Raw genomic sequence first — 25,144 nt, 5'->3', positions numbered from 1 at the left:
AGGTCATGTGAGCAGGTTGCAACTTGCAGCTCACAGCCGCTGCCATGGCCGCAGCGAGCTCGCTCGGTGGACGAGTAAAAGGGGTCGCTTGCATGCACTGCTGCACTAGTGGCTTCATAACGATCCTCGCCGCGAGGGACCTGGTCGTTGGAGGTGGTTAGGGGCAGCAATCAGGCCGGGGACGATCGAGCAGGCGATGCGTTGGCCTCATCTGTCAGCGTCGCGTCGCGTCACCTGAGATAGTGAGATCGCGAGCGCTCGGGCCGACGGGCCGGCCAACCAACCGCTTCCGCAGCCTCCGGCAGAACGACGGCGATGGAGGCCACACACCTTTTCCCTCAATGAACAAGAGGTCGGCTTCCTCGTCGTCGGCTCGTAGCGGGGAGGATGCGATCGCGTGCCCTTTGGAACGGTGATCAGATCATTTGTTGGGGACTTGCTGTCAGTGGATTTGGTTAGGTCTGTTGGCTGTTGCCATTGGTTCCACTGGTTCAGGGACAGATGATGAAACGTCCCTGAGCAAACTCTTGTCATGTGGTTACAGACCTTTTTCAGCATGGCAAGTCAGTGAGAAGTAGTGAAGACAGAAACTGGAGAAAATTGTGAAACAAACTGGACCTCACAAATGGTTGTATATTCCAAAGTCACTCAACCCCCCAAAAAAAAACAGTGAAACTATAAAGTATTTACATCTGTACATTTGGGAGGTACAATTATCACTGAGACAGCTACTCTGCGAAAAACAATTTTGCAGACTACAATACTACATGAAACAAGCACAAAAATCTTGATGTTGTTGTGGGTGTATCCCTCTTGGATGATTCTTTGCCGCCGTCCATCCCGGGACTCTGGTTTTCTTTATTGGCTATGTGTGAGGAAAGAAAAAAAAAATAAGACAACGCTGAACTGGAACAGAGCTGATCCTACGCTGAAGCTTCCAGTGGTTCAACCGGCACAGTATAAGGAGAGTACCAATCTGTATCAAAGATATCCTGCAGCTGCGAGACAATGGATGGGCTGTATGTTCCGAAGCTCACTCCAGCAGTGGTGTAGAAGTAATCCCAGATGAGGTTGCTGGTGCCAATGTTCGCCCGCACGTTGCTGACAGCGTACTTGCCATGGTTCACCCGAGTGAAGCCAGGGTAGCGGTTACCTGTCGCAGCGCCACCCTGCGACATTGCAGGTCCGGTCTCGTTGTACCCAGGAACCATGTAGTATTTGATCTCGACCTTGCCACCACAGTGGTTATACTTTGAAGATGCACAGAGGATGTTGGAGTATAGAAGGCTCTTCAAGTAGTTTTCTGTGTTTGGGATGAAGTGTGTCCAGTAGGCAACAATAAGCCTCACAGTTGCATTCTTTGAGAACACTACCTGTCAAGAATCAGTCATTCCTTGGTTAGATCACTGCCTTGTTGCTCATTGGAGATAAAACAAAGAAAAATCTTTTTGAAAAAAAGTGAGTTTAGATTTTGCTAGAACCATGCTGGATCCGAAGTGTAAATACCTCTGAGATTGCTGATGACAAGGATGGCCAGTAGACTGTTTGAGTAGCATACTGTGACTGCCCAAGCCAATCCATAGTATTCATTCTTACAATTCCACAAACCTTAACAGACTTAATGGTGTCAACCCAACCCTGCTCATCTGCTTGGAATTTGCCAAATGTCACCTATCAAACAAGAAAGATGAAATTAACTTCCTGAAACGTAGATTAATCCTTGGATAGGTCAGTTACTGTTTTGTTTAATTGTCTGTATTAATTATACTTTTGCCGAATACAGGGTGAGAAATAGGTCAAGGTAGTGAAAAATGAACTATTTATATACATAAGAAAGATGTACTAAAAGAAAGGTTTATCATGAGATACCATGAATCAAACAAATAGAAATGAATGGCAGGAGGAAGCCTTTTTTTTTCCTTAGGCAAACTAGAGGATGCAGAAAAAATCAAACAAACTTTCATATTCTCATGGACTGCATTTTGACAACACCATGCCTGCCAGGTATGATTTATACTGAGACATAGGTAACCAAAGCACCCATTGACTGAAGAATTTATGGATCAGAAGCTATTTTTATTCAAAAAGTGGAGCATATATGTTATTACCTCAGGTGGAGCAAAGGAAAGGTAGCTCAAGTAGTGCTCCTGAGTGGATTTCTTGTACCCTGGGGTTTCAAATGGCACATCAATCATTTCAGGATTGGCAAGTGCCGGATATCCATCTGTATATGGGATGTCAACAGAAGGTGGTATGGGTGACCTGCTCAGAGAATGAAAAAGAAATGTATTATTCAGGCATATAGAAAAATGCTATGCCTGAGAGTTTTTAGGGCGTTTGATTCCAAAGATAGGATTCAAGTAAATAAATACCAGCCACTGAATCCTTCTAAAGCGGAATGACAAGGTATAAAGGATATGTACAAAGCATTGTCAGAAGCTAGATCAAAACTCTGATAAAATCAGAAAAGATAGATTAACTGATAGATTTTAGATATTATATATTCCTATTTACATACCAGTCAATTTTTCTAGGAATTTGTGCACAAAGTACTAAATAAGTGCAAACAACAGAGAAAGATATAAACCTGCATCTTTCTTTTGGCTGTAGGAAATGTGACCAGCATGGAACCTTTCTAGAAACTTGCCACTGCTTATCCCAAGCTACTTTGGTATAAGTAGTTGAGTTGAGAGCTGAAAGTGACCAAAGATTTTGAAAATATACTTCCAAAGTTTTTGCTATTTGTGGACAATCAGCAAAATAAATCCCAAGCTCCTTCACCTGCAATGTAAGTAAAAGTAGTGCCAACAGATTAACCGCTTTGTTTCTCCACACTAGACTGCAAATAAAATATGTAATATAACTTCCTTTTTGTCTAATATACCTGGGTAAGAGATTTCCAATCGTTGTTTGCTGACCCTATATACACGTCTTTTTTATCTGATATCCAGACTTTTGCATGCACAATGCCAGATCCCCACCACTTTTCAAAAAGAAGGGTTACATTCTGAACATTTGGTCTTCCTGCAGCCAGATCGGCGCTCTCTTGGTCAAAATCAGGAACAAATCCTGAGTGTTGCACAATCCTGAAATGGTGCTGCAGTCATTAATAGAGAAATTAAATTTCTCCATGTGCACACTATTTTATTATTCATAAATGTTCAGTCATTTGCTTGATAACTTATATGAAACTTCATTGTGATACCAGCTTCTGTAGGCATTCCATTTTAGGCAACATCCACTTCTTATAATTAAATAATCACTATCATGATAAAAACTGATAATTCAAGTATCAGACTCAATTCTTGCCTGATTTTGATCTTACGATCTGCAGCATTCTCCAATGCCTTGTAAACCCGGTGCCCCTCATCAGCCCCAAATCTCTTCATGTCACTGTCGGAGTACCCATAATCCCCCGATTTTGGATTGTTTGGCTGCGCTAAGAACTGCCAGTACTGTGCAAGGATGTCCAGGCTCTTGGTTGCATTACCCGAGAGCCACTGCAGTACATCTCCTGTAGATCCAAAGAACAAACAGAAATCAACAAACCTATGCAAATGTAGTCACTGCAAAATGCACGTAACCAAATTGCATTCCTGTACTTGCATAAGTTCATGCAAAAAGTATTTGTAATTTCACAAACTTACATATCATTTGTCAAAAAAAAACTCACATATCAACACCACCAATTATATGAACACCAAAATAAATCCCCAACCATGTAATGTGCGTGCATTTCAAATTTCCCTGCAGTATGAGCATGAGCTAAACCGAAGTTGAAGCAATCTTCTATCCTTCACCGGAACTACAGACTACAGAAGAAAAGTTTTCATACAAAACTAAAAATCCCATCCTTCCGCAACAAACAAGTTCACATTCTCTAACTGGTAAACGAGACACACCACATTTGTCCCACTACCACTCCATCAGCTGAATAACTGTAACAAGATTGAGCGCCACACAGAATGCAATCATCAGAAGTTTCACCATTCCACATCACATAGCCAATCAAATTGGAGCATCTGGCCTATCCGGTACTGGAGCTAGCCAGAAAGATGACATCAAAGGCGAATCTTTTCCTACACATTCCAGCATACGCCGGCCGAGCGCCTAATCCCCAATCGACGGAAACAGCCCACATCCATCTACGCCTGCTGAGCACGAAGTAACCAAACACGCGCGCACGCGCCAAGTGGGACACAGAGAGAGTGAGGTATACCGGTGGAGAGGACCCCGGGGACGCGGCGGAGGTGCGGCATGTCGGTGGGGATGGACTGCACTAGCCACGCCTTGCAGGTGCCCGCGCCGGCGCCCGCCGGCAGCGGTCCCCACAGCGCGGCGGCAGCGACGAGTAAGGGGAGCAGGAGGAGGCGCCGGCGGTGCGGGGAGGAAGGCATGGCTCGTGCTACGGTGCTAGTCTGAACTCTGAAGTCTGAAGAGTGAAACGGTGAACTGAAGCTGTGGAACCCCAAGTATAGTGAGAAAAGGCTTGGAGGGAACTGGAGCTGGAGGGTCAACTGTCCAAGTGATCACCTGCTTCTGCAGTTCTGCCTCAGTATGCATGTTTTCGAATTATTTGAATTTGAATAGAATTCAGATCCATCTTTTCTCTCTTTCAAATCTATGTTCGCAGACGCTTGATCATCCGAATACCTGACGTAGTGACCCTAAAACCTGCAGGAAGTTTGTGAGCAAGATCTGAAGAACAGTTTTGCAGTTATCATTACATCATGCAGTTGTATTTTGGCATGGTAAATTGGCAAAATGCAGTGACAAGAGCATGCAGTCGTCAGTGAATCAGAAGCTGCAGCAGAACTGAAGGCTTGCGTCAGCTACTCAGGTGAGATGAGGATCCAGTAAGGTGGGTACACGCGCGCCGGTCAACGTGCAACTGCGGCTAGATGATCGGCGAGACAACGAGGCGCGCCGGCCATGGAGGATTGGCTGGATGGATCCGTGGCCATACATGCCGGCACGCGCAGTCCGCCTCGATCGCTCCTCCGATTCTTCGCTCCGTTCAGACGTGGCGGAATAATCTTGGAGCGTTGACCGCTTCATCATCTTGGCCTCGTCGTTTCGATGCGGCCTTTTTTCCCCCCTCGAGAAATCATATTATACGACCTTAAATTGGTTTGGCACCCGGCAAAAAAACAAACAAACAAAAATCCTATCTGATCCAACCGCTGAAAAAGGCCTTTGAGGCCTATCTTGCCATCAGCCCAAGTCAGGAGAGCCCATCTGATCCAACCGCCACAAAAGGCCTTTGAGGCCTATCTTATCATCATCCCAAGTCAGAAAAGCCCATCTGATCCAACCGCTATAAGGGCCTTTGAGGCCTATTTGCCATCAGCCGAAGTCAGAAAAGCCCATCTGATCCAACCGCTGAAAAAGGCCTTTGAGGCCTATCTTGCCATCAGCCCAAGTCAGAAAAGCCCATCTGATCCAACCGCTAAAAGGCCTTTGAGGCCTATTTTGCCATCAGCCCAAGTCAGGAAAGCCCATCTGATCCAACCGCCAAAAAGAAGGCCTTGTGTCACGGCCCATCGCGTCTCGAGGCCCTCCTCCACCAACCGAATCGGAAACGTCATGCGCCCGTCGCCGACGCGGAGACGCGCAGGACCTCCACGCGAATACGAGAATCCGCGGGGTGTATATATGCAAAAGAGCCGAGTCTCCTCCCCAACCCCAATCATCATCGTCATCGACCGATCCCGCAAGGAACCTTGCTTTGGGTGGGGCGAGGGAGCGAAGCCGCCGTAAAACCCTAGCTCGAGATCGCGAACCGCGGCCGGCGAGATGCAGATCTTTGTGAAGACGCTGACGGGGAAGACCATCACGCTCGAGGTCGAGAGCAGCGACACCATCGACAATGTCAAGGCCAAGATCCAGGTCCGCCGCCCTCTCTTCCCCACTTCCCCTCAATAATTGCTACGAATCCGTTCGTGCCCTCTCGATTCGTCGCGTAATTGGGTCCTTGTTCCACATGATTGGTAAGGATTAGTAGTAGTTGTATTAGTTTCCGTGCCGATTTGGTAGGCTTTAGTGTGGTTCCTGCCTGCGTAGTGGAAAAGAGGATCTTTGTGACTGTGGATCGCAATGCGGATATTCGCCCAGAATGGGGGCGTTTGATGTTTGAACTAATAGCATACCGTGACTGATTATATCCTAGCATATTACTGCCAGTCTCGCGTTGTATTGTTGTGATGTGTAACTAAATTTAGGAAATTTGTACTGTCTAAATCTGTCACAGAACTTACTTTTTTATGTGATTTACCGCAGATGTTTTGTAGGGCAAGTTTATGTTGATTCAGGAATCCATTACGTTATGACCCTACCTGTTACCTGAAGCCAATCCCATCGCTGAGTTGGCGTTGTTTCTTTGGGATGGTTGCTCTGCTATTTAGATTTTTAAAAGGAACTGTGTTCCTGCAGGTGTATTTGAGTGCAGTGTTGCTCGGTGTCTCAGACACCAGTATTTTAAGGGGGGAATGCTGCTGAATCAGAGTCTGTTTTCTTAATTTTTTTTACTGAGTCGGACATCTGGATCCGAGTCGTATTCCAACACCTATGCTCATGTTTCGGTTATTTTTATGTGCCCAAAAAAATTCCAAGCCAGATGCCTGAACCTTAATCAGATTCCAAGTCTAAGTAATACTGATCATAATACTAGTAAAATTTTAACTTAACAGGGTTTCTGACTTACTGCTTTATATATTTCAGGACAAGGAGGGCATTCCCCCAGACCAGCAAAGGCTGATTTTTGCTGGTAAGCAATTGGAAGATGGGAGAACATTAGCTGATTACAACATTCAGAAGGAGTCAACACTTCATTTGGTCCTGAGGCTCAGGGGTGGAACTATGATCAAGGTGAAGACACTTACAGGTAAGGAAATTGAGATTGACATTGAGCCCACTGACACAATTGATAGGATCAAGGAGCGTGTTGAGGAGAAAGAGGGTATCCCACCTGTTCAGCAGAGGTACTCTTTCTGCCCACAGAAGCTAAATGGAGCTGAGACTTTCCTATAAGCTCCAAATTCCTGTTTTCTGTGGTAGCATGATGTGCTCCTAATAAACATGTTGCATGTGCAGGCTCATTTATGCTGGCAAGCAACTTGCTGATGACAAAACCGCCAAGGATTACAACATCGAAGGTGGTTCGGTGCTCCATCTTGTGCTTGCACTGAGGGGTGGCCAGTAGATTCAACTTCTACCTGTAGTTTATGTTATGTGATTTCTACCTATAGCTGTTTAAGACTTGAAGCCTTGTATTGGGTGGTTGATTGAAGTGGATTAGTGGACTAAGAGTCAGGTGTCATCTGTGCTGGATATGAAATGATTGAACTATGTTTATCAGCTGTCATCTGATTTCTGATTGCCCAGATACTCCTTTCACTGGTTCACTTTGATAAATCATAGTTTGCACTTATGGAAAACCTAAACTGGTAGGGATCTCCTAATTAACATGACTACGCGAGATTATAAAATGCAGCCTTGTCAAGATCAAAATTGATGCACAAAAAATAGAAAGAACAAGGGAAGGAGGAGTGCTCGTATCTGTTAGGGTTAGGGGTTACCTGTGGTGCCCGTCGAACTAGATTGCTTTGCAGAAGGCTGCTGGAATGGAGGATAGGGTGGGGAGGGAGGATGGTGGCCTTTTTTAAGCTTGGATCTGATCTGGCAAAAAAACTTTTGAACCTGCCAAGCATTGCTTGGAATTAAACAAATTGGCATAGAAGTTAGAACTGGGGTATCTTAGATATTTACAATATTGGTTTTGACAGTTTGCCCATTTCTTAAAATTTTCGGTAAGCTACAGATTGTGGAGGTTATGTACTGTCATCGTCATTGGTCACACACGGAGTTCACTTCACTTGTGAATCTAAGATGAACTAAGATGTTTGGTCATCGTCATTGTGCAGAACTCCCGAACTGATTTCAGAGTAAGATGAACTAAGATGTTAGCAGCTACTAAAAGTAGCTTCTTCTTATTCACTTTCAACCTAGAAATAGAATTACCTTTCACCATGGAAATTATCCTAGAAAATTATTTTCAGTCACATAATTACAACCCCTCCCCTCTTCTCTCAAATAATCACTAATAGAGGAGCTCTACCAAACATGTCCTAACTCTATAACGATGAGAACATAACCATTTTTTTCCCAAATCCTATCTCCAACTGCCTTTCAAAAAAAAAATCCTATCTCCAATTGGGAGTTTATAACGTAAGGCTGAGCTATAAAAGAGAGCGAGGGAGTGGGGGAGGAAGAAAAAGGTGGAATAAACAGTTCCATGCAAATGTGTTATTTGTGAACCTAATTCCTTGATGGAATTATACAATACTGATGGTGTGGGGCAGCTATCTTTCACTTGCATCCCCTAAAAGCTGGATAAAGGAACCCCAAACAACCAAGTCCCTACTCCGTGGACTCCTCTACTGAAGTTTCTTTCTGAAGACCAGAAAACACGCACTGGTGTATCAGGATGATGGAGACATTTGCTCAACGTTCCTGAACGCTCAAGATTCTAGTTCAGTGCTCCTGAAAATGGTGAGGAGACACCAACACCTGTAGATTCTTGTTCAACGCTCCTGAAGAAATAAGCCGGTCGATTGCAGACATCGATCTGTTATCTTCTCTTTGTTCAGATACGGATGTGCCGGCTTATCTCGCTAGTGCACTTCTGATGTAATCAGGGTATCTTCTGAATTTAAATAATTGGAGCTCGGAACGTCCCTGTCGGGTCACAAAAGGGGTTCCTTCTTTTCTGAAAAAAATAAACAGGCCATGACATACTTATTCACCAACATAAAAGGTTTCAAATATTCCTTTTGTTTCGCCTTTTCATATTCCTCTCCAACATATCTTCGATTTTCTAGTTGGCACTTGGCACTGCCCTTCTTTTCCGTTGGTACATTCTTCCCGCTTGCACCTGCCGGCCGATTTGAAAGGCAATTTCTGTCATGTAGAACCCCTTTCCCTTTGGAAAAGACTGTTCTTGCATTGTTCCTTTCTGATAAGGCCATCATTTCTGTTTTATTTGCCTCAATCTGGTAATGCTGTTCATTAGGCTTTTCGTCAGACATGTCATGCAATCATAGGCTTCATAATTCATCTGCACAATATAGTCAGATTTGTTTCAATAGTCATAATACATCAATAAATAAATAAATTTTTCTGCCTTCTAGTTATGTTTTGCACAAAGCAAAATAATAATGTTTAAACATTCTCTTTGCTCCATTGTACTATCCTCTGTCCCTTGCTTCATGCCTTTTGCCATGTTTTTGCGCTATTCTGTTGGTGCTGAGATCTGTTGCTCTGCAAACCCGCTCAACCGTCTCTTTCCCGCTGGTTTCCTCCCGTGCCTTTCTGCGCCGCGGGTTGCGCGCGGCGCCGAACAAAGTGAGCAGTGAGCGTGACTGATCAGTGATGGCCATGGCCATGTACGCCGCTCCTAGGATTGTGTAGGGGACCAAAGAACCCTAATTCCTTCAAAAGAACAGAAAAGAACCCTAATGGCCAATGGTAACTCCGCATCAAAGGTGACAACTTGCAGGATGCTTTGTGGGCTTTAATTTCACCGAGGTTCATGGATTGGCCGGGCAGGTTCAGGGACCATGCTAACCTAGCAGCTGCCGCTGCAATTTCCTAAGCCATTTAAATTGAACCCAGGCTCTTTTGCAGAGGTCCATCCATGGCTTTCTTCAGTCAGAAGTTCATAGGAGCCTGGACCATAGCCGTCTTGCGCTCATCAGTTCCTCATGCCATGTTTGGCTGGTACTATGTTGAGATCTGGGCATCTGGCTCTGAACTCTGGAGCAGGGATGTGCGTGTACTTTCTCGAGGTGTTGTGGGCCGCAATGTGTTGGTGAGCTGGACCATGCATCAGAGCAACATCATGGAAGCATCAGAGAGATGAACTGAAAGCTCCTTGGTTGATTTTGGGTGGGGCTCAGGGATTTGGGTGATCTCGGAATAATACTTGGCTGATTTTGTGCTTGGAATTGATCGGTAAAGAAGATTTGGTTGCTTATTTATGCTGGAATATAGATCAGGTTGGAGCTGAGCTGCTGGGATTTAGTATCTATCTAGCAATCTCTTTTGGATTCATTGTTTTGGTCAGTCAAAGATGACAGAAATACCCTTATTTTCTCCTTTATTTTTTCCTCACTGGATATTTCTGCAAACGGTCAATTTGATGAGGACTGCTAGATTTTAAAATTGACCTGAGTTGAATTCTTTTTTGTTCTTTCTTTTGATTTACCCCTTCTCCGATAGGTCTGACAGCTAGTAAAACTGTAAAAACAAGACCCCTGAGGTTCATTGAACGCTGCATCTACTGATGAGAGCCTCAGGCACCTTAATGCAATTCACATTCGAGCCTGCATTGTTCATGTGCAGAAGCATTCGGACCAACTCGCCATGTGAATCATAGCAACATGTTTGCCATCGTCCTTGCTGCACGCCGTTTTCGTCCGGACACTTGCGGATTCATTTGGCCGTGCGTTTCGGACGCTTTCAGCCTTGTACCCATTTGCCATGCACAGTTCAGGAAAAAAAAGCGTCAACTGGTTCTTCTTCATTGGACAGTGATTCATTAGAAACTAGCTCGCCAAACCTCGTCGCTATTCTAAATCCAGAAGCAAATGCTACCGTTACAGACATCACTTTAGCCTGGTGGTTGATACCACAAATGGCAAGGCAGGTCATTGCCATTGCGGTACCAAGCGTATGTACACGTGTGTAGTTGTCAAAACTTGGCAGGGGTGACGTGGTTAGCGCCCTGCCTACACCTGCCGTGCATGGCTCGGTGCCATGGCTACGTCAAAACTCGCGGGGGTCGACGAACAGCACCGTGCCGGGCGGCGCCGGCGCCGCCCAGTCGTCGTCGTCGTCGGCGGCGGCGGCGGCATTGTTGTTGTCGTTCTTGTTGAGGTTCTTGATGCACCAGACGTCCTCGTCGCAGGAGAAGCGGCGCCAGCGCGGGACGGCGGCGGCGGCCGGGTCGTCGGGCGCGACGTCGGCGGCGACGACGGCGCAGGCCGGGTTCTTGCGGGCGACGTTGTGGGCGTGGTGGCACAGGGAGCGGAGCAGGGCGGGGCCCGCCGGGCCGGACATGCGGAGACCGTAGAGGAGGTAGGCGCCGAAGGGGCGGAAGATGTCCGGGATGGAGGGGACGCGCATCCACGGCGCGCCGCGGTCGAGCGCCCGGAGCGCGGCGAGCGACGCGCGGAGCAGGGCGGGCGCGCCGCGCACGCGGAGGCGCATGGAGCGGGTGGAGTCCCAGACGCTGAGCACCGCGAACGACGGCGGGAGGGACGGGTCCGGGTTGCTCTCGATGGCGACGAAGGTGCCCAGCGTGAGCTTGTGGGCGAGGAGCGCCGGCATGTCGGCGGGCAGGAACTCCGTGGCCTGCGGCGCGAGCAGGCGCGCGTAGGCCGCGGCCGCCAGCGGCGGCGGCAGCTGGAACACGCGGTGCCCGCTCGGGATGTCCAGGCGGTGCGCGTGCACGGGGCGGCCCAGGAACTCGGGCCGCCGGAACGGCGCGTACCCGAACCGGCCCGTGAACAGCGCCAGCGACGCCGCGTTGGAGGTCGTCGTTGCCATCGTCGCGTGCGCCGCGCCGCGCGCGCGGCACCACTCCTCCGCGCGCTCCACCAGCGCCGTCGCGATCCCCAGCCGCCTGCACAGAGGAGCGCAGTTAACGTCAGCGGCTTGCCCGCGTTCAAACCCTGCGGCTCGTGCCTCGAGAACCGTGCGCCAGTGGACTCCGGCCAACCAGCCGGAGCGGTGGGTCCACGGCGCTGGACGCGCGTGGGCCCACCTCGCGGCGCGCGATTAGGCGAGCAGAGAAAGTGCGTTGGTGTCGAGCCGAAAAATGGAGGCTTTGGCGCATTGCGCTTGCGCATGCATCCGCCGCATGAGGTGGAAATGAACGAGCTCGAGGGCAAAAAAAAAAATGAAGCGAATTGAAGGAGAAGATGGCCATGGCCACCGTACCTGTGAGACGGGGAGACCCTGAGGCCGAGGAGGCAGGCCACCTTCACGTACGCCGGCGGCTGCCGCTTCTCCGGGCCGGAGGCAGAAGAAAGTTTCTTGCCGGCGCCGCCTCTGGTCACCGTCTTCACGCAGGCCTTGATGATCCCGACCATCTCCTCCTCCTCGCCATACTCGGCAACCTGGGCATTGCAATTCACACGCACGCACAATTCATCAGCGAACAGAAGAGCCTGATTGCTATGCCGTGACGCATCATCAAGCATCCGTGCGCATCGATTAACAAACAATTCTGGCTCAGTCAGCTTGAACATTGAACAGTAACACACGATCAGATTGGGGTGCGAACAAATTGTTTGTTTTTTTGTTTATCGATTGGTTAGCCCGCCGCTTACCAGCATGACGTGCTCCGGCGCGTGGCGGACCCTCGCCAGCAGGTCGCCGACCTGTTCCACGGAGAGGGACATGCCCCTCTTCTTCTTCCTCTTCGTCTTCCTCTTGCCTTCGCCGCTGCCGTCGGCGGGGTCGCCGCACAGGCCGACCTGGCACCGGCGCTCGAGCTCCTCGGCGGCCGCCAGATCCCTCTCCATGTCGAACTCCCTCACTCTGAGCACCGCCTTCTTCTCTCCATCCATCGCTCCCATCACTAATCCCTCTACCTTGCTCTAAACTGATCGACTGCTGATCTCAACGACAGTGTCTAGCTTAGCTTAGCTTAGCTTAGCTTCCTCGCTGTAGCAACTAGCTCAGCTCAAGGAGAGCTTAGCTTGCTGCTGTTCTAGCTGCTGCTTAGCTTCTCTACGACGAGAAGGGGCGTGTGGGAATTTATACAGGTAGCTAGGTTGACAGGGAGAGAAGCGAGTGAGGAGAAGGGCTGTGTGGGGCCGGGGCAAAATAGTAATTTGCCATCAGCTATATGCAAAGAGGCGCAAGGGAACAAAGAACGATGGCTGCTTTTTTTGTAATAGCAACCCCTCATGGATTTGATTATGCGGGGATGGATGATTTAACTACCTTGGTTAATTTAATCTGTATTTTTCAGACAAAGCCTAATCTATATTGCTAAACTGAAAATGGGCCCCATCCAAGTAGCGGTGAAGACTATAGTTCATTTATCAGTAGCTGTTCACCCAACAAAATAGTAAATAATAATAACGCATGAGGGCATGCATGGATGCTGCTCTTCACAGCAGTTGATTAGTGGCGGCAATTATATTCAAACCTCTAGCTATATATTCCTCTTACAATAGAGCACACCAGCCTTTAACAAGTGAGATTCTGCCCAGTTCAACAAAGGTTACTATAAGGCGATACGAATTAGGGATAGGCCGGAACCTACGGATTGTAGGGCATCCAAACATATATTCCAAGAGAGGCAGTTCTAGATATGATCCATCCAGGATCATTCTTCTTTGCACGCAGATGTATATTTAAGTGGGTGATGATGGAGCTCAAAAGCATACCACAGTAGCAACACCCAATGCAGATGAACATTTTTTATTTTTTGTTTTTTTCTAAAAAAAGTTTTGCAGCTTGAAGATAGATGAAGAATAATAACTAGCTGCAGTGCCTACATGCATAATCTAGCCTCGGAAGAAAATTATGAAAAACAACTTTGTCAGTTAATTAGAAGATTCGCAAAGGACTATTACTCACATTAGTTGTAAAAATATTCACGCACGCATATCCGCCTGCGCTTTATATACAGATTTTGCTAGCATACAGATAATTAGGTTGGTTTTGAAGGTTTTATATTTAGGGATGGATGGAGTACCACGTACACACTGTTATCGGACACCGTCTGTGCCGGTCGAGAGGTGTGGATCTTTGGCTGTTCCAGACATCTCTAGATCCCTTCCGGTACTAGCATGTGGCACAGAACTAGAATCAAGCATTCTGGCAGCATGGCAAAAATAAGTAGGCACCTTTCTGAATTAGGGGAGTACTGGAAATGGAGCCCACAGCATACTTAGCACCGTAACTTCCTTCTTTCTGGCAAGTTCGGTTCAACATATACAATAATAATCCCTTCCGCCTGTTCAGGCACGCGTGAGAGATGCATATACGGATACAGTTTCGCATGAATTTCATAGAAATTTGCGAGGAAGAAACGCACAGCACAACCCTAAACCTAAAACCCTGAAATTCCTCGGAAAGTTACTGGTGTCTCCATTCGAAATGAGGGAGGCATACAATAACTTTATTTTCTCATAACGACTAATCGAAGACCTGTTATGTTCAATGATCATGGTTTTGTCTTTAATTGGCGCATTAACATAGTCTGAGTTGCTTAGCCCTGACTTTTTTCTGGATTGCCGGCTGGTGGGGCTTCTTCTTTTATACTCAGCTAGCAACGAGAGCAATCAGTCTGCGTCCATGCCGGCGCTCTCATATACAATGCAGCAAGTAGCCACCTGAACAGAACAGCGTCCTGACGAAACAAGCCCCGATTAGTATACGCGCTTGTCGTGTCCACATATTGACAGGGGATGTTTCTTGGACAGTTAACAATTCTGGCATGCCCCCCTTGGTTTACATTTATATATATGCCATCTGCCTAGAATTTGCTCGCCGTGCGTCTCGTGCCGCCGCCGCCGTCCGATCTGGTTAGGAAAACCGAGATGGTTGCATTAGGTTATTGTGCGTCTAGTAGCAGCTAGCTCGGCCCGTTCGACGGTCAAGGGCTCTGAACAAGCATCCATCACTAGACCAGAGAGCATGAGAGCAGCGCAGGTTGTTTAGCAAAGCGATGGCATGTAGGCAGCAACCCAAGCAGATTAGAGGGGATGTGAACACGAAAAGTGTTAACAAAGTGTGGAGCCTAGACCGAGCTCTGTCAAGCGACTAGGGTTTCACAGGACGTGGGTAGTACAATGGAACAAGACTAGATTGACCTAATTGGCGCGTCGAGTGGTAGTACTGCATGCTTCTTGGCAACTTGCCGAGCAGTTTGCATGCATCACCACCCTTTTGACCCCACGAGCTCAGTTTCCTCGCAGGCTCCTTTCCAACTGGTGACAGGTGGCCTGCCTGGTTGCTTGTGCCTTTCCCTAACCCCTACCTTTGCCCAAAAAAGAGAGAGGTTTGTGTTCATGGGGCATAGATTAATGGAAGCATGCAAAGACATGGAAAGGAGGAGGAGGAGGATTAGGGAGGGTCAAAAAGGCACCAGCTTGATTGACAGAGAGATCTATGCGTTGATTATTGGTGTGTGATTTGTTTAGTGGCGGTGTTGCCTCAAGAGACTGAATAGTCAAATCTTGCATGGCTATGGCACTGACTGCTTTGTGGTGTACCAAACCTGTGCTGCATAGTTTAGAGGGCAGATCTTTCCCTTGGGTTAGTTGGCTTCTAGTGTGGTATTTTGCTTGTCCCTAGGTACAATCTATCTCCCCTTCTACTTGGAGTCCACCAAGTTGTGGGTTTATAGTCTTTCGCGAGTCACGACCAAATTGGACCAGTTTATTTGTAAAATATGATTGAGGTGTTTTCTGCGTAAGTGCTGGTCTAGACTTGAGAATATTCCGTGCAGATGCATGAGCAAAGTCAATGTAGTTATGCGTTTGTCAAACATAGGAGACTCGACAAGGTATAAACATCAATTAAGCTAGTTGGATACTTGCCAAATGAAACTAGCTCCTTACATGTACTTAGCATTGCCATGCAAGCAAGGTCGTACTCGTATCCATCGATTTTCAAAACCCTATAAACCCTAAAAAAAACTGTTGCGAGGTTTATTACGCGGTATAGCACAATTTTTATTACCATTTACTGTAGGAACTAGTGTGTCCTTGCTACTCCGCAAAATAGAAGAAATAAAAAAGTTCTAACAGTGTCCCGATAAAGTTCGTCTAATAACAGTGTCCTACAACGAAATGCAAGAAATTTAATTTATTTGTATGAGTAAATTAAAACACAGAGAACGTACGTCAAACACAGAAAACCAGTAAAGCACAGGGTTAGTTTTGCTAGAAATCTCATACAAGTGTTCAATGATGCAACTTATTTTATTTTCGGTAATGTGCTTCAATGAACATTGCTTGCTAAAGTTAAACTACTGCGTGGGAGGTTGTTAGTGTCTAGATGGACTTTTTGCGAGCGGACACTAGAACATGCCGTATCGGTCAATCGGCTGCATGCATGCACACATGTCTAGGCTTGACTCGAGCTAGCTACACGCACTGTCTCTCCAGAACCAGAGATGAGATGGAGATAGCCAGCCAAGCCCGGGCCGGCCCTGGCACTATACCCCAGAGGCCAGAACTACTGAGCTTCACGTGCCGTCCCAAACCATGCATCCCATCAGCGCCAGGTGTTTTGCCCGACATGACGACATGACTTGAGATCGAGAGACAAGGCAGCAGGCATGCACACCGCGTACGTGACGGACACATGTACGCATCTGCGTGGACGTAGCTAGCTGTTCATCGCTGCAGGGGCGTGCATGAACTTTGCTGATCGGTGACCAAGCAGCGAGAGGGCTGCCAGAGGCCAAGCAGCGCCGATCCAAACCGTCGAATCGGCCCGCGACTGGCTCATCAGATAGGCTGGCTGGGTAGCTGCAGGGCGGACGCGCACCCACTCGAGCGCTGCCACATGTCGGGCGGTGGGGCTGACGTGGCGCGCGTCCAGTCTGGCTTTATCATCTAGTAGTTGACGACCTATGCGCCTGTGAGGCTGTCACTGTGAGCGCCTTCACCTGCCACGTAAATGCATTCGTGCATGTGTTGATGTCGCAGTGGGAGGGATGGGCCCAGCCGGACAGAGGAGAGACTGACGCGAGTCTGATCTCTCGCGGACGTACTTGCTACAATTCATGCACGTCTCTAAGTACGGAGTACGAGTAGTAACCAAGAAGAGCTGCTATTGTGCTATCACTGCTACGTACACCACTTACTCGTGTGGTAATACATGCCCTACACTACTGATACGGAAGATATTTGATAGGCATGCATTGTGGATCTGTCTCAATCAGTTAGAACTAGTAAATGGTGAGCTAGAAATAGCTGGGTGGAGGCAGCTAGCTGAAGAATTGCTAGCTGGCTAGGTAAAAGTGTCTGCTGATAAATAGTTATATCTGTTTGGATAAACTAGAGATCAGCTGGATAGTTTAAGTTCTGTTTGGTTCCTTCCCAGCTAATGATTAGATAGCTAATTAATAATAATTTATATTAGCTAGCTTAATCAGTTAATCATGGATCCATCAGCTAATTGTTAATTGTTAATATGGATGGACCATGTTGTTCTTTTTTTTTGCGCCAATAGTGCGGGCAGGGGGTTTTGATAGAAGAACTGAGGATAATAAGATCCTTTTATGTTTTTAGCTGGGATTAGGTAGGTTTAACCAGCTAATAGGATTATATAGTTCCAATTAGCTGAGCGGTCTGTCAGATCCGGACATACGGGACTGTCCACGTGATATATTTTTTCTAGGACACGGGATGGGACATATCACACGCTCTAATCTGTTGTAACTGCTCGTAATGCAGTAGGATTACTCGTACAGTAGTGAAACTAGTCGGACACGGTAGGAAACTACTCAAGAAGTATTCGGGTAGGACTCCTGAGCTTGTACCCGACTGGAACTTCCATATAAACCTGTCCCCCCATACTATATAAGGATGGCAGTGACCCCCTCAAGGACAATCACCATCAAAAGCAATACAAACCACACAGGACGTAGTGTATTACGCTCTCGGCGTCCGAACCTGTCTAAACCTTGTGTTTCTTGGACCTTCGAGTCCCTGATCTCGTCAACACCCTACCTACGAACTCACCACCTCGGGAGTATCCCTCGGTGGGCGTGGTGGTAAAACACCGACAGAGTCATTAGCTAAATTTAGCTAGTTAACCATTGGCTAGAGGATCCAACAACAATATGGATGATACAAATAGGCCCATAATAATCACATGATATCATGATCCCTAATAGTTTAGTACTTAACTAAAAGCAGCTAGCTACTCCTTCCCACGGTCCCCGGAACGTGGTACCGTGCTACGTTCCCCGTACCGGGACTGTACCGAAAATATAGGTAAATTTTTATCCTAATAATATTAAAATTATTCTTAAATAATAAATAACGTACCACGTTTCACGTTCCTTGGATCCATTCGTATATAAACTTTTTGACCGTGCTCCTACCGTACTCCCTAACACTTTTGCTAGGCAGGTGCAGTACGCAGCGTACGCAGCTGGCGCACGCCGGGGGACACGTGCGCCAACGCCGCCGCCGCCGATTGCTCCGCGCATGCGCGCGGAGCCAGCCAGCCCAACGCCGCGCCGGGAGGCCGGCCGGCTTCCTCGCCCGGCACGACGCGCGGGCACTCACGAGCACAGTAGCGTGACCCACGCGCGCCGCGCGCTCACCCGGTTACCCCGCCGGCTTTAGCTCCTTTTCATGGCATGGAGCCATGGAGCCCGGCGAGAACCGGCGTGCGCGTTGTACAGCCGCGCGCCCCGTTCCCGGTGGCGGCCGCCGCTCCCGTGTATGATTCCCCCCCTGTCGCCGTACCAGCGGCGCCTATGCATCCGCGGACGGGGCGTACGGCCGCCGCCCCCGTCGCGGGCCAGCCGCGCTCCGGGGGCGCCAGGATTCCCCACTGGTCGCCCGCCCGACACCCGTCAGTCGCTTCGTTCGGCCGGCCGGCCGAATTCCTTTTCCGTTGTTTACCCGGGCCGAGGCGGGGGTGGAGCAGAAAGCGCGGGAGCTTTTTGACGCTTCCACGCGCCTTTGGATTTGCATCTAATCGCGAGCGCATGCGGCAAGCATCTTTAGGCCTAACTAACCGGGTACTTAATTAACCGAGGGACAGGGTCGGAGCTTATCGTTAGCTTAAACACTCGGGGAAGTGTTATTCGTCGCACACGCGACTGAAACGTTTCTTCAATGAATCATGTTTGTCCTGCACAGAACATTTTCATTTACGGCTTCAGTACAAATTATTCCATTGGTAAATATTTTTTATAAATGTAGGGAAAAAATGGTTTGAGGGGTATGCGACATGATGACTTCTAATGGCAGATGTGGCAATTGGCATCCTTGGTTATTCCCGAGGGTGTCCAAACTTGAGGATATTTTATTCGCGAATCAGCCAGGCATTGCACAACTTACATACCAATGTTATACCCATGAATTGTAGTGTAGAAAACGGATAACCAAAACAAAAGTTGGGTATTGTTATTAGGGTCCAACTTCATCTTTGGCAGCAATGGCACCCAACGACGATAACATGAATTTGTCATGACAGTACATGCCTCCGCATCACAACATCGACAAGATATATTGTCCATTAGAAATTAAGAAATAAATGAGGCTCCAGATTATCTATCTATCTATTATATTAATAATGGAGTGTTAAAAGAAGACATCACGTTCTCCGAGAGGGTCCAGAAATTCTCATGTTAATCTAAAAAAAGAGAAAGATTTACACCATTGGATTTTATGAAGATCTAACGGTCTAAATTAATTTAAGAGTTCATATCAAATATGGTTAATAAATAGCTAATTTCGAAATTTTAAAATTTTAAAAAATAAAACATGACCAAAGATCCCATGTCGAATACGATGAGTAAATAATTAAATTAGAAATTAGAAAAATAAAAAATTAGCAATTGACCAAAGAGTCCATGTCAAACACGACTAAATTAGTGTAAAAAAGCTACCACGTTCACCGAGAGGATCTAGAAATTCCCATATTAATCTAAAAAAGAGAAAGATTTACACCATTGGATTTTATAGAGATCTAACGGTCTAAATTAATTCAAGGATCCATATCAAATACGGTTAATAAATAGCTAATTTTGAAATTTTAAAATTAAGAAAAATTAGAGCATGATAAAAAATCCATGTCAAATACAATTGGTAAATAAATAAATTAGAAATTAGAAAAATAAGAAAATTAGCATTTGACCAAAGAGTCATGTCAAACACGACCAATTTAGTGTAAAAAAAAGCTACCACGTTCACCGAGAGAGTCTAGAAATTCCCACGTTAATCTAAAAAAGAGAAGGATTTACACCATTGGATTTTATAAAGATCTAACGGTCTAAATTAATTCAAGGATCCATATCAAATACGGTTAATAAATAGGTAATTTTGAAAATTTAAAATTAAGAAAAATTAGAGCATGATAAAAAATCCATTTCGAATACAATTGGTAAATAAATAAATTAGAAATTAGAAAAATAAGAAAATAAGCAGATGACCAAAGAGTCCATGTCAAACACGACTAATTTGGAAAAAAATAAAAAAGTCCATGTATGGCGTGGAAAATAAAAGAAGTGTTTGCAATTGCTGAGGTTGAAGAAAACGTCCACCGCGCTTGGCCGCCAATTTTTTCACTGCGTGGCTGCATCTGCAGTACATGTGGAGAGCTGGGCCCCGCCTATCAGAGGTTGGTCGCCACACAGGGTGATGTCGTCGGAGATGGTCAGTTTGCCTCATGTGCAATCCTCCATCACAACTGGAAGCTGGAAGGAATCCACGGCGGGATGGGCAATGTTTCCAAACCACTGAGACAATATTCTTCAGTAAAGTCTTTCCAAGGGAAAAGAAAATTTCTTCAGTAAGGAGTACTCATGGGCAGTTGTGCTCATACATCAGTGTATAGCTACAACAGGTTTCGACGAGGATCGAGCTTTGAGGACACGTGGCCTACCGGTTGTCATGAATTTTGTATTTGTCATCCTACATTTGCCTATACTATAGGGACTTGGCATTCGAGGAGTTCACTACTATAGATATTCACATTTCAAATGGACTATCTCCGCCGGTTTAGTTCAAACCGGCGGTGATAGACTTTTATTGCCGGTTCGCACCATATGATTAATGGAACCGGCATTGAAAATTAAAATAGCCTTCAGGAGAGAGAGGGCAAGCACAAAGGAGAAGGAGAAGGTTATACCTTACTAGCTGCAACAATAAATATGTAAACCCAGTTCATGACATGTATTGCCAAAAAACGTACATAAATAAGATATTATGGGAGTATGCATACATGGGACTTTAGGTATTGGAGATTAGAGAACAAAGAAAAGAAAGAAGATTGTTTATTTCCACTTTATACATTGAACTACTTATCTAGGTCTTCTTTGAAAATGTGAGGATAATTTTGTGAGCCGGTCATGAAAACTCTTAAGGAAAAAATTGTATCCCCAATCAAAAAATTAGAAAACTATATATATTCTTGCCAAAAGATATTCCATATAATATAAACATGAGGCACTATATAGTGTATATCCTGAAAAATAGAAAAATATGTTGGTATATCCTGAATTTATGTTCCAAAAATACTAGATAGTGTTTCAAAAATACTTAACAGAATATGGCAAATGAGAAAATGTATAGATGATCATCAATTTAGATCATATGAAAACCAATTATAATGGTATCATTGTAAAAGTTATTTACATATATTTTAAGTAAAATGTAATATATATATATATATATATATATATATATATATATATATATATATATATATATATATAAAATGAAAAAACTAGCTACTCGCGCTATTTGCGCAGTCCAACATCTAGTTGTTTCTATTGGGAAGAGGTCACAACGTCCATAATGCAGCAAGACGAGGATACTGTATGTTGCAACAAGCCATTGGTGGTCTGTCCATATGAAGTACATTGATGACAAAGAACATCAATAAACCATATGTCGGCATGTACTATGTGTCATATTAAGTGTGTCGCGATGATGGGCTTTATTAAAGCTATGTCCAAACTATCATGTACAATTTGCATGTGGTTACCTTGCTAGTGAAGCTGACACGGCATATGTGGTCATTGGTGTCTATACGAGTCTATGGCTACATTGGCTCAGTATCAAACAATGGAGGCATCAGGCAGGCATGTCTGACAGTAGACCACATCAGTGTTGCTAATGAGGGTAATCACGGTCAAAACCATGGCCTACGCCCAATGGCCTCATCAACCGTGAGAAAGCAAAAGGCCTCTGCAGCAGTAGCAACCAGCCAGAGCGGACAAGGAGACTCCTGCGCCCTGTACACTGTATGAACCCGTGCTGACACGCTGCTTGTCCCCAGCCAATTAAACCCACCACACGCTCGAACCAGCTGCAGTGACATGGATGCGATGAGATAACGCGGTGTCAGCCACAGTACATCCCCCTCTATCTCCTCCCCCCTACCACTTGCCTCGGGAACCGTGCGCAGAGAGAGAGAGAGAGAGAGAGAGAGAGAGAGAGAGAGGCGGCGATGGCTGCTGGTGGCTGCAGTGATCACTGTAGACGATGGACTGATAGACCGATGGGTGCAGGGACGTGAGATAGGAGGAGACGTTCGAGGAGTAGAAAAACGGGCGTGGTTTTAAGGATGGCGACTGTACCGTACCGGCATGCATGGACGACGGACGGACGGCGTACGGCGCTCGCGTCGCGTGCACCACCCGCGGCCGGCCGGGTCACCGTCGATCCCGTCGGGATCGCGTCGTCGTCGCGTGGCGCTTGGCGGCTAGCTCGGCGCCCCGGCCCCTGCTCCGCCGTCCCCGTCGCCGTCGTCGCGCGGCAACTTTTCTCCGTCGCCGGCCCCGGCCGGATCCCTGCTGCTGACACCGGCGCCCGGCTGCGCCCAGCCACTTGCCTGAGCGCGCGGGGCCGGCGCGCTCGTCGCGCCACCGCCCGCCGGACGCTGCACGAATTCATCTTCACGTGCCCTTGCCGCCTGCGCCCGTGCCCGTGTCTTTTCCCTCTCGCCGCGACAGCGAGGAGATAGACGAAGATCTCGGCTCGTGGACGCAGCGCCGTGCCGTGCTTGTACTTGCGCCAGAGCCGCCGGAGCCGGTGAGTAGTGGACGCGGTTCTTGCCACAAAGGTGATTGAATGAATGATGAAGTCGGTCACGTAACTGGGTACAGTGCATTTGGAACAAAGCTGTAGCTTTTTTTTTTTGAGACAAGAAGAAAGCTGTAGCTGCATGTACATAGAACATACTCATTGTGGAAACGGGCATGCGTACTTACAGTAAAGTAGACTAGTAGGAGATCCAATTCAGGTTGGAACAACTTTTGGGGATGGATAGAAAGGGAAACTCAGTGGCCAACAAGATCCAAACAAGTTTTTTATCAACCTGGCTGCTTCAGACTAGACAATGGAACTTTTGAAATTTTGGTCCTGTGCCAGGATTTTTTTCGAAAGGAACATGCATTCCATTAACTCAATTACTTAGTAATATCGCTGGTCATCAGGTTCTCCAAGCTAAACCGCGTACCTTCTTGAAGTAGGACAGTAATGACGACATTACAACTTTACGCAGCCATAACATGCACTACTCTGTTACACTTTCTAGGATAACGGACAAGGACCATAGAATAATTAAGAACTGAACAAGCTTCAAATAACTCTTGTCTTTTTAGATATTCTAAAATTGTATTGTACATTACCCTTCATTTGTCTTGAGTTTGGATATTAGAAAGACCAAGATGCGCTTTGATAAGTGGTTCGGATATCTAAAAACGTAGTCTGTTACAAGTCCATCGTAACAAGAAACCTGTCAAAGCTACGTTTATCAGACCACGTCGATGCCTAAAAGCTTCACCAGCAACATACTTTCAGGCACCATTCCATCCAAAACAAGAGTTACGTTCGGCCACACTCCTCAGTCCTACCAAGAGTGGACGGCGCTGAATCGTCCACACTGTACACAAGCCAGCAGGTAGGATCCCCATCTTTTGCACCCGTGCCAAAATGTTACTAGCAGGTAGCGTGATCTTACCACGAACGCCAAGAGATTCAGACCGACAGATTCGCTCGCATCCGATCCAGCCCCCAACCCCCATCATCGTGTGGCGGCTGGGGCGTCCATGGATGCCCCTGGCCTTTTGGGGCCGACAAGAGATCTTTGGTGCCGCGGAAAAAGCCAGATTCGTCTGCCTCGTGCACGTACGCGCCCGCCCCCTTTTGGTGTTCCCGTCCACAGCAGTTTCTACTCCTGGTAATCTGTATGCAATGGTGCGATGAACAGTGCTCTCTTCTACTCCTAGCTCTAGCTAGTAGCAGATTGCTCATCAGGATAGTTTTTTTTCCTGTTTGTGCTGGAAGCATGAAACTACAGCAAAACATTTTGGGAGCAGGTTTTTTTTAGCAGAGGGAGCAGGATTGCAGAAATGGGAACTGTTGCATGCTGCCGTACTCTTCCTCCATGCACGATCCCACAGCCCACAGCAGGCTGTGCTGGTACTATCTTGTCTCGACCACCACCTTTTCCGGGCCAAGATAAAGCCAGCCACGGCAGAGGGGCGAGCAGAGGTGAGAGGTAGGCCGGCACTGTGCCGCCGTCCCTACTCCATCCCAGTTCTTACAGGGGCAACAGTGTGTGTGAACATGACCGGCCGGCCGACGTGATGGACAGCGGCGCGGCGGCAAAGCCCAGGCGCCCTCAGGTGAGCGCCAGCGCTGTGGCTGCAGTGCAGGGAGGAGGAGGACGCCGAGCTGGAGGGTGGATTTGGCCATGGCCTCCGTGTTTGACCGGTTCGTCCTCCGCTTCATGTGCCGCACATGGACATGGAGGACAGGAGGAGGGGGTCGCTTGGGTTCTGGCTCGTCTCTCGGCCTCGACCTCAGGCTTCGAGAGAGCAGCAGGAGCAGGGCCGGCAGATATTTTTTACTTGGACCTCAGCACTGTACGCGTAACATCTATCGTTTTTACAGAGAGAGGGAGAGGGGTGGAAATGTTTGCATGCATGGAGATGGAGTGGTCAGCTGACAGCTGCCTTGTGCTGTGGTAAGCTGGTGGGCGTGTGGGTGTCAAATGGAACGCAAGTGGGCTTGTCGGCGGGTTTATTTGCAGACTCGTGTACAAGTCCGCTTGCATAGAGACGCGGGTAGATCCTAGTATATCATAGGAGGGCGAGAAATCATTTGACGTAGGAGGCATGACGTATGTCACCATATAAATCAGGTATATACGCATAGAGAAAGCAATGAGGATACCAATTTTTATATTAAACACATACCTCAAACTAACTATTTAACATGCTCCAACATATATGGAGATGCGATGCAGAGTGAAAAAAATTACTATGAATGCAAATAAAAATATAGGATGATTACTAACTAAAGTTACCGTAGAATATTTAGCAGACGAGTGAGAGGTAAATCACTTTGATCATTAGCTATGA

General features: G+C 47.0%; 3 protein-coding genes across 4 annotated transcripts; 1 reads left to right on the top strand and 2 right to left on the bottom strand.

The window, feature by feature from the left end:
- Positions 1-591: 591 nt before the first annotated feature.
- Positions 592-5,156, bottom strand: LOC112890199 (phospholipase D Z-like). 2 transcript variants are annotated; one of them, XM_025957096.1, is made up of 8 exons: positions 4,534-5,156; positions 4,220-4,458; positions 3,310-3,514; positions 2,885-3,086; positions 2,588-2,781; positions 2,109-2,262; positions 1,507-1,671; positions 592-1,373 (listed from the first exon to the last, which is right to left on the bottom strand). In XM_025957096.1, the coding sequence occupies exons 2-8, from the start codon at positions 4,395-4,397 to the stop codon at positions 924-926; spliced, it is 1,548 nt and encodes a 515-aa protein (XP_025812881.1). In that variant the 5' UTR covers positions 4,398-4,458; positions 4,534-5,156; the 3' UTR covers positions 592-923. The 2 variants fall into 2 exon arrangements, with proteins under 2 accessions (XP_025812881.1, XP_025812882.1); XM_025957097.1 differs by having other exon boundaries at positions 4,220-4,432.
- Positions 5,157-5,665: 509 nt separating this feature from the next.
- On the top strand, positions 5,666-7,363 carry LOC112890201 (ubiquitin-NEDD8-like protein RUB2). The gene is made up of 3 exons (XM_025957099.1): positions 5,666-5,889; positions 6,721-6,980; positions 7,093-7,363. Exons 1-3 carry the CDS (start codon positions 5,797-5,799, stop codon positions 7,199-7,201), a joined length of 462 nt encoding a protein of 153 aa, XP_025812884.1. The 5' UTR covers positions 5,666-5,796; the 3' UTR covers positions 7,202-7,363.
- A 3,230-nt stretch (positions 7,364-10,593) lies between these two features.
- LOC112890757 (probable N-acetyltransferase HLS1-like) lies at positions 10,594-12,776 on the bottom strand. Its single transcript, XM_025957610.1, has 3 exons — positions 12,393-12,776; positions 12,001-12,179; positions 10,594-11,683 (listed from the first exon to the last, which is right to left on the bottom strand). Exons 1-3 carry the CDS (start codon positions 12,639-12,641, stop codon positions 10,825-10,827), a joined length of 1,287 nt encoding a protein of 428 aa, XP_025813395.1. The 5' UTR covers positions 12,642-12,776; the 3' UTR covers positions 10,594-10,824.
- Positions 12,777-25,144: the final 12,368 nt, after the last annotated feature.

The sequence above is a fragment of the Panicum hallii genome, chromosome 4 (genome assembly GCF_002211085.1).
Source record: "Panicum hallii strain FIL2 chromosome 4, PHallii_v3.1, whole genome shotgun sequence".
Lineage (NCBI taxonomy): Eukaryota > Viridiplantae > Streptophyta > Magnoliopsida > Poales > Poaceae > Panicum > Panicum hallii.
The sequence above is the reverse complement of the archived record's forward strand: the minus strand, read 5'-3'. Positions and strand labels throughout refer to the sequence as shown.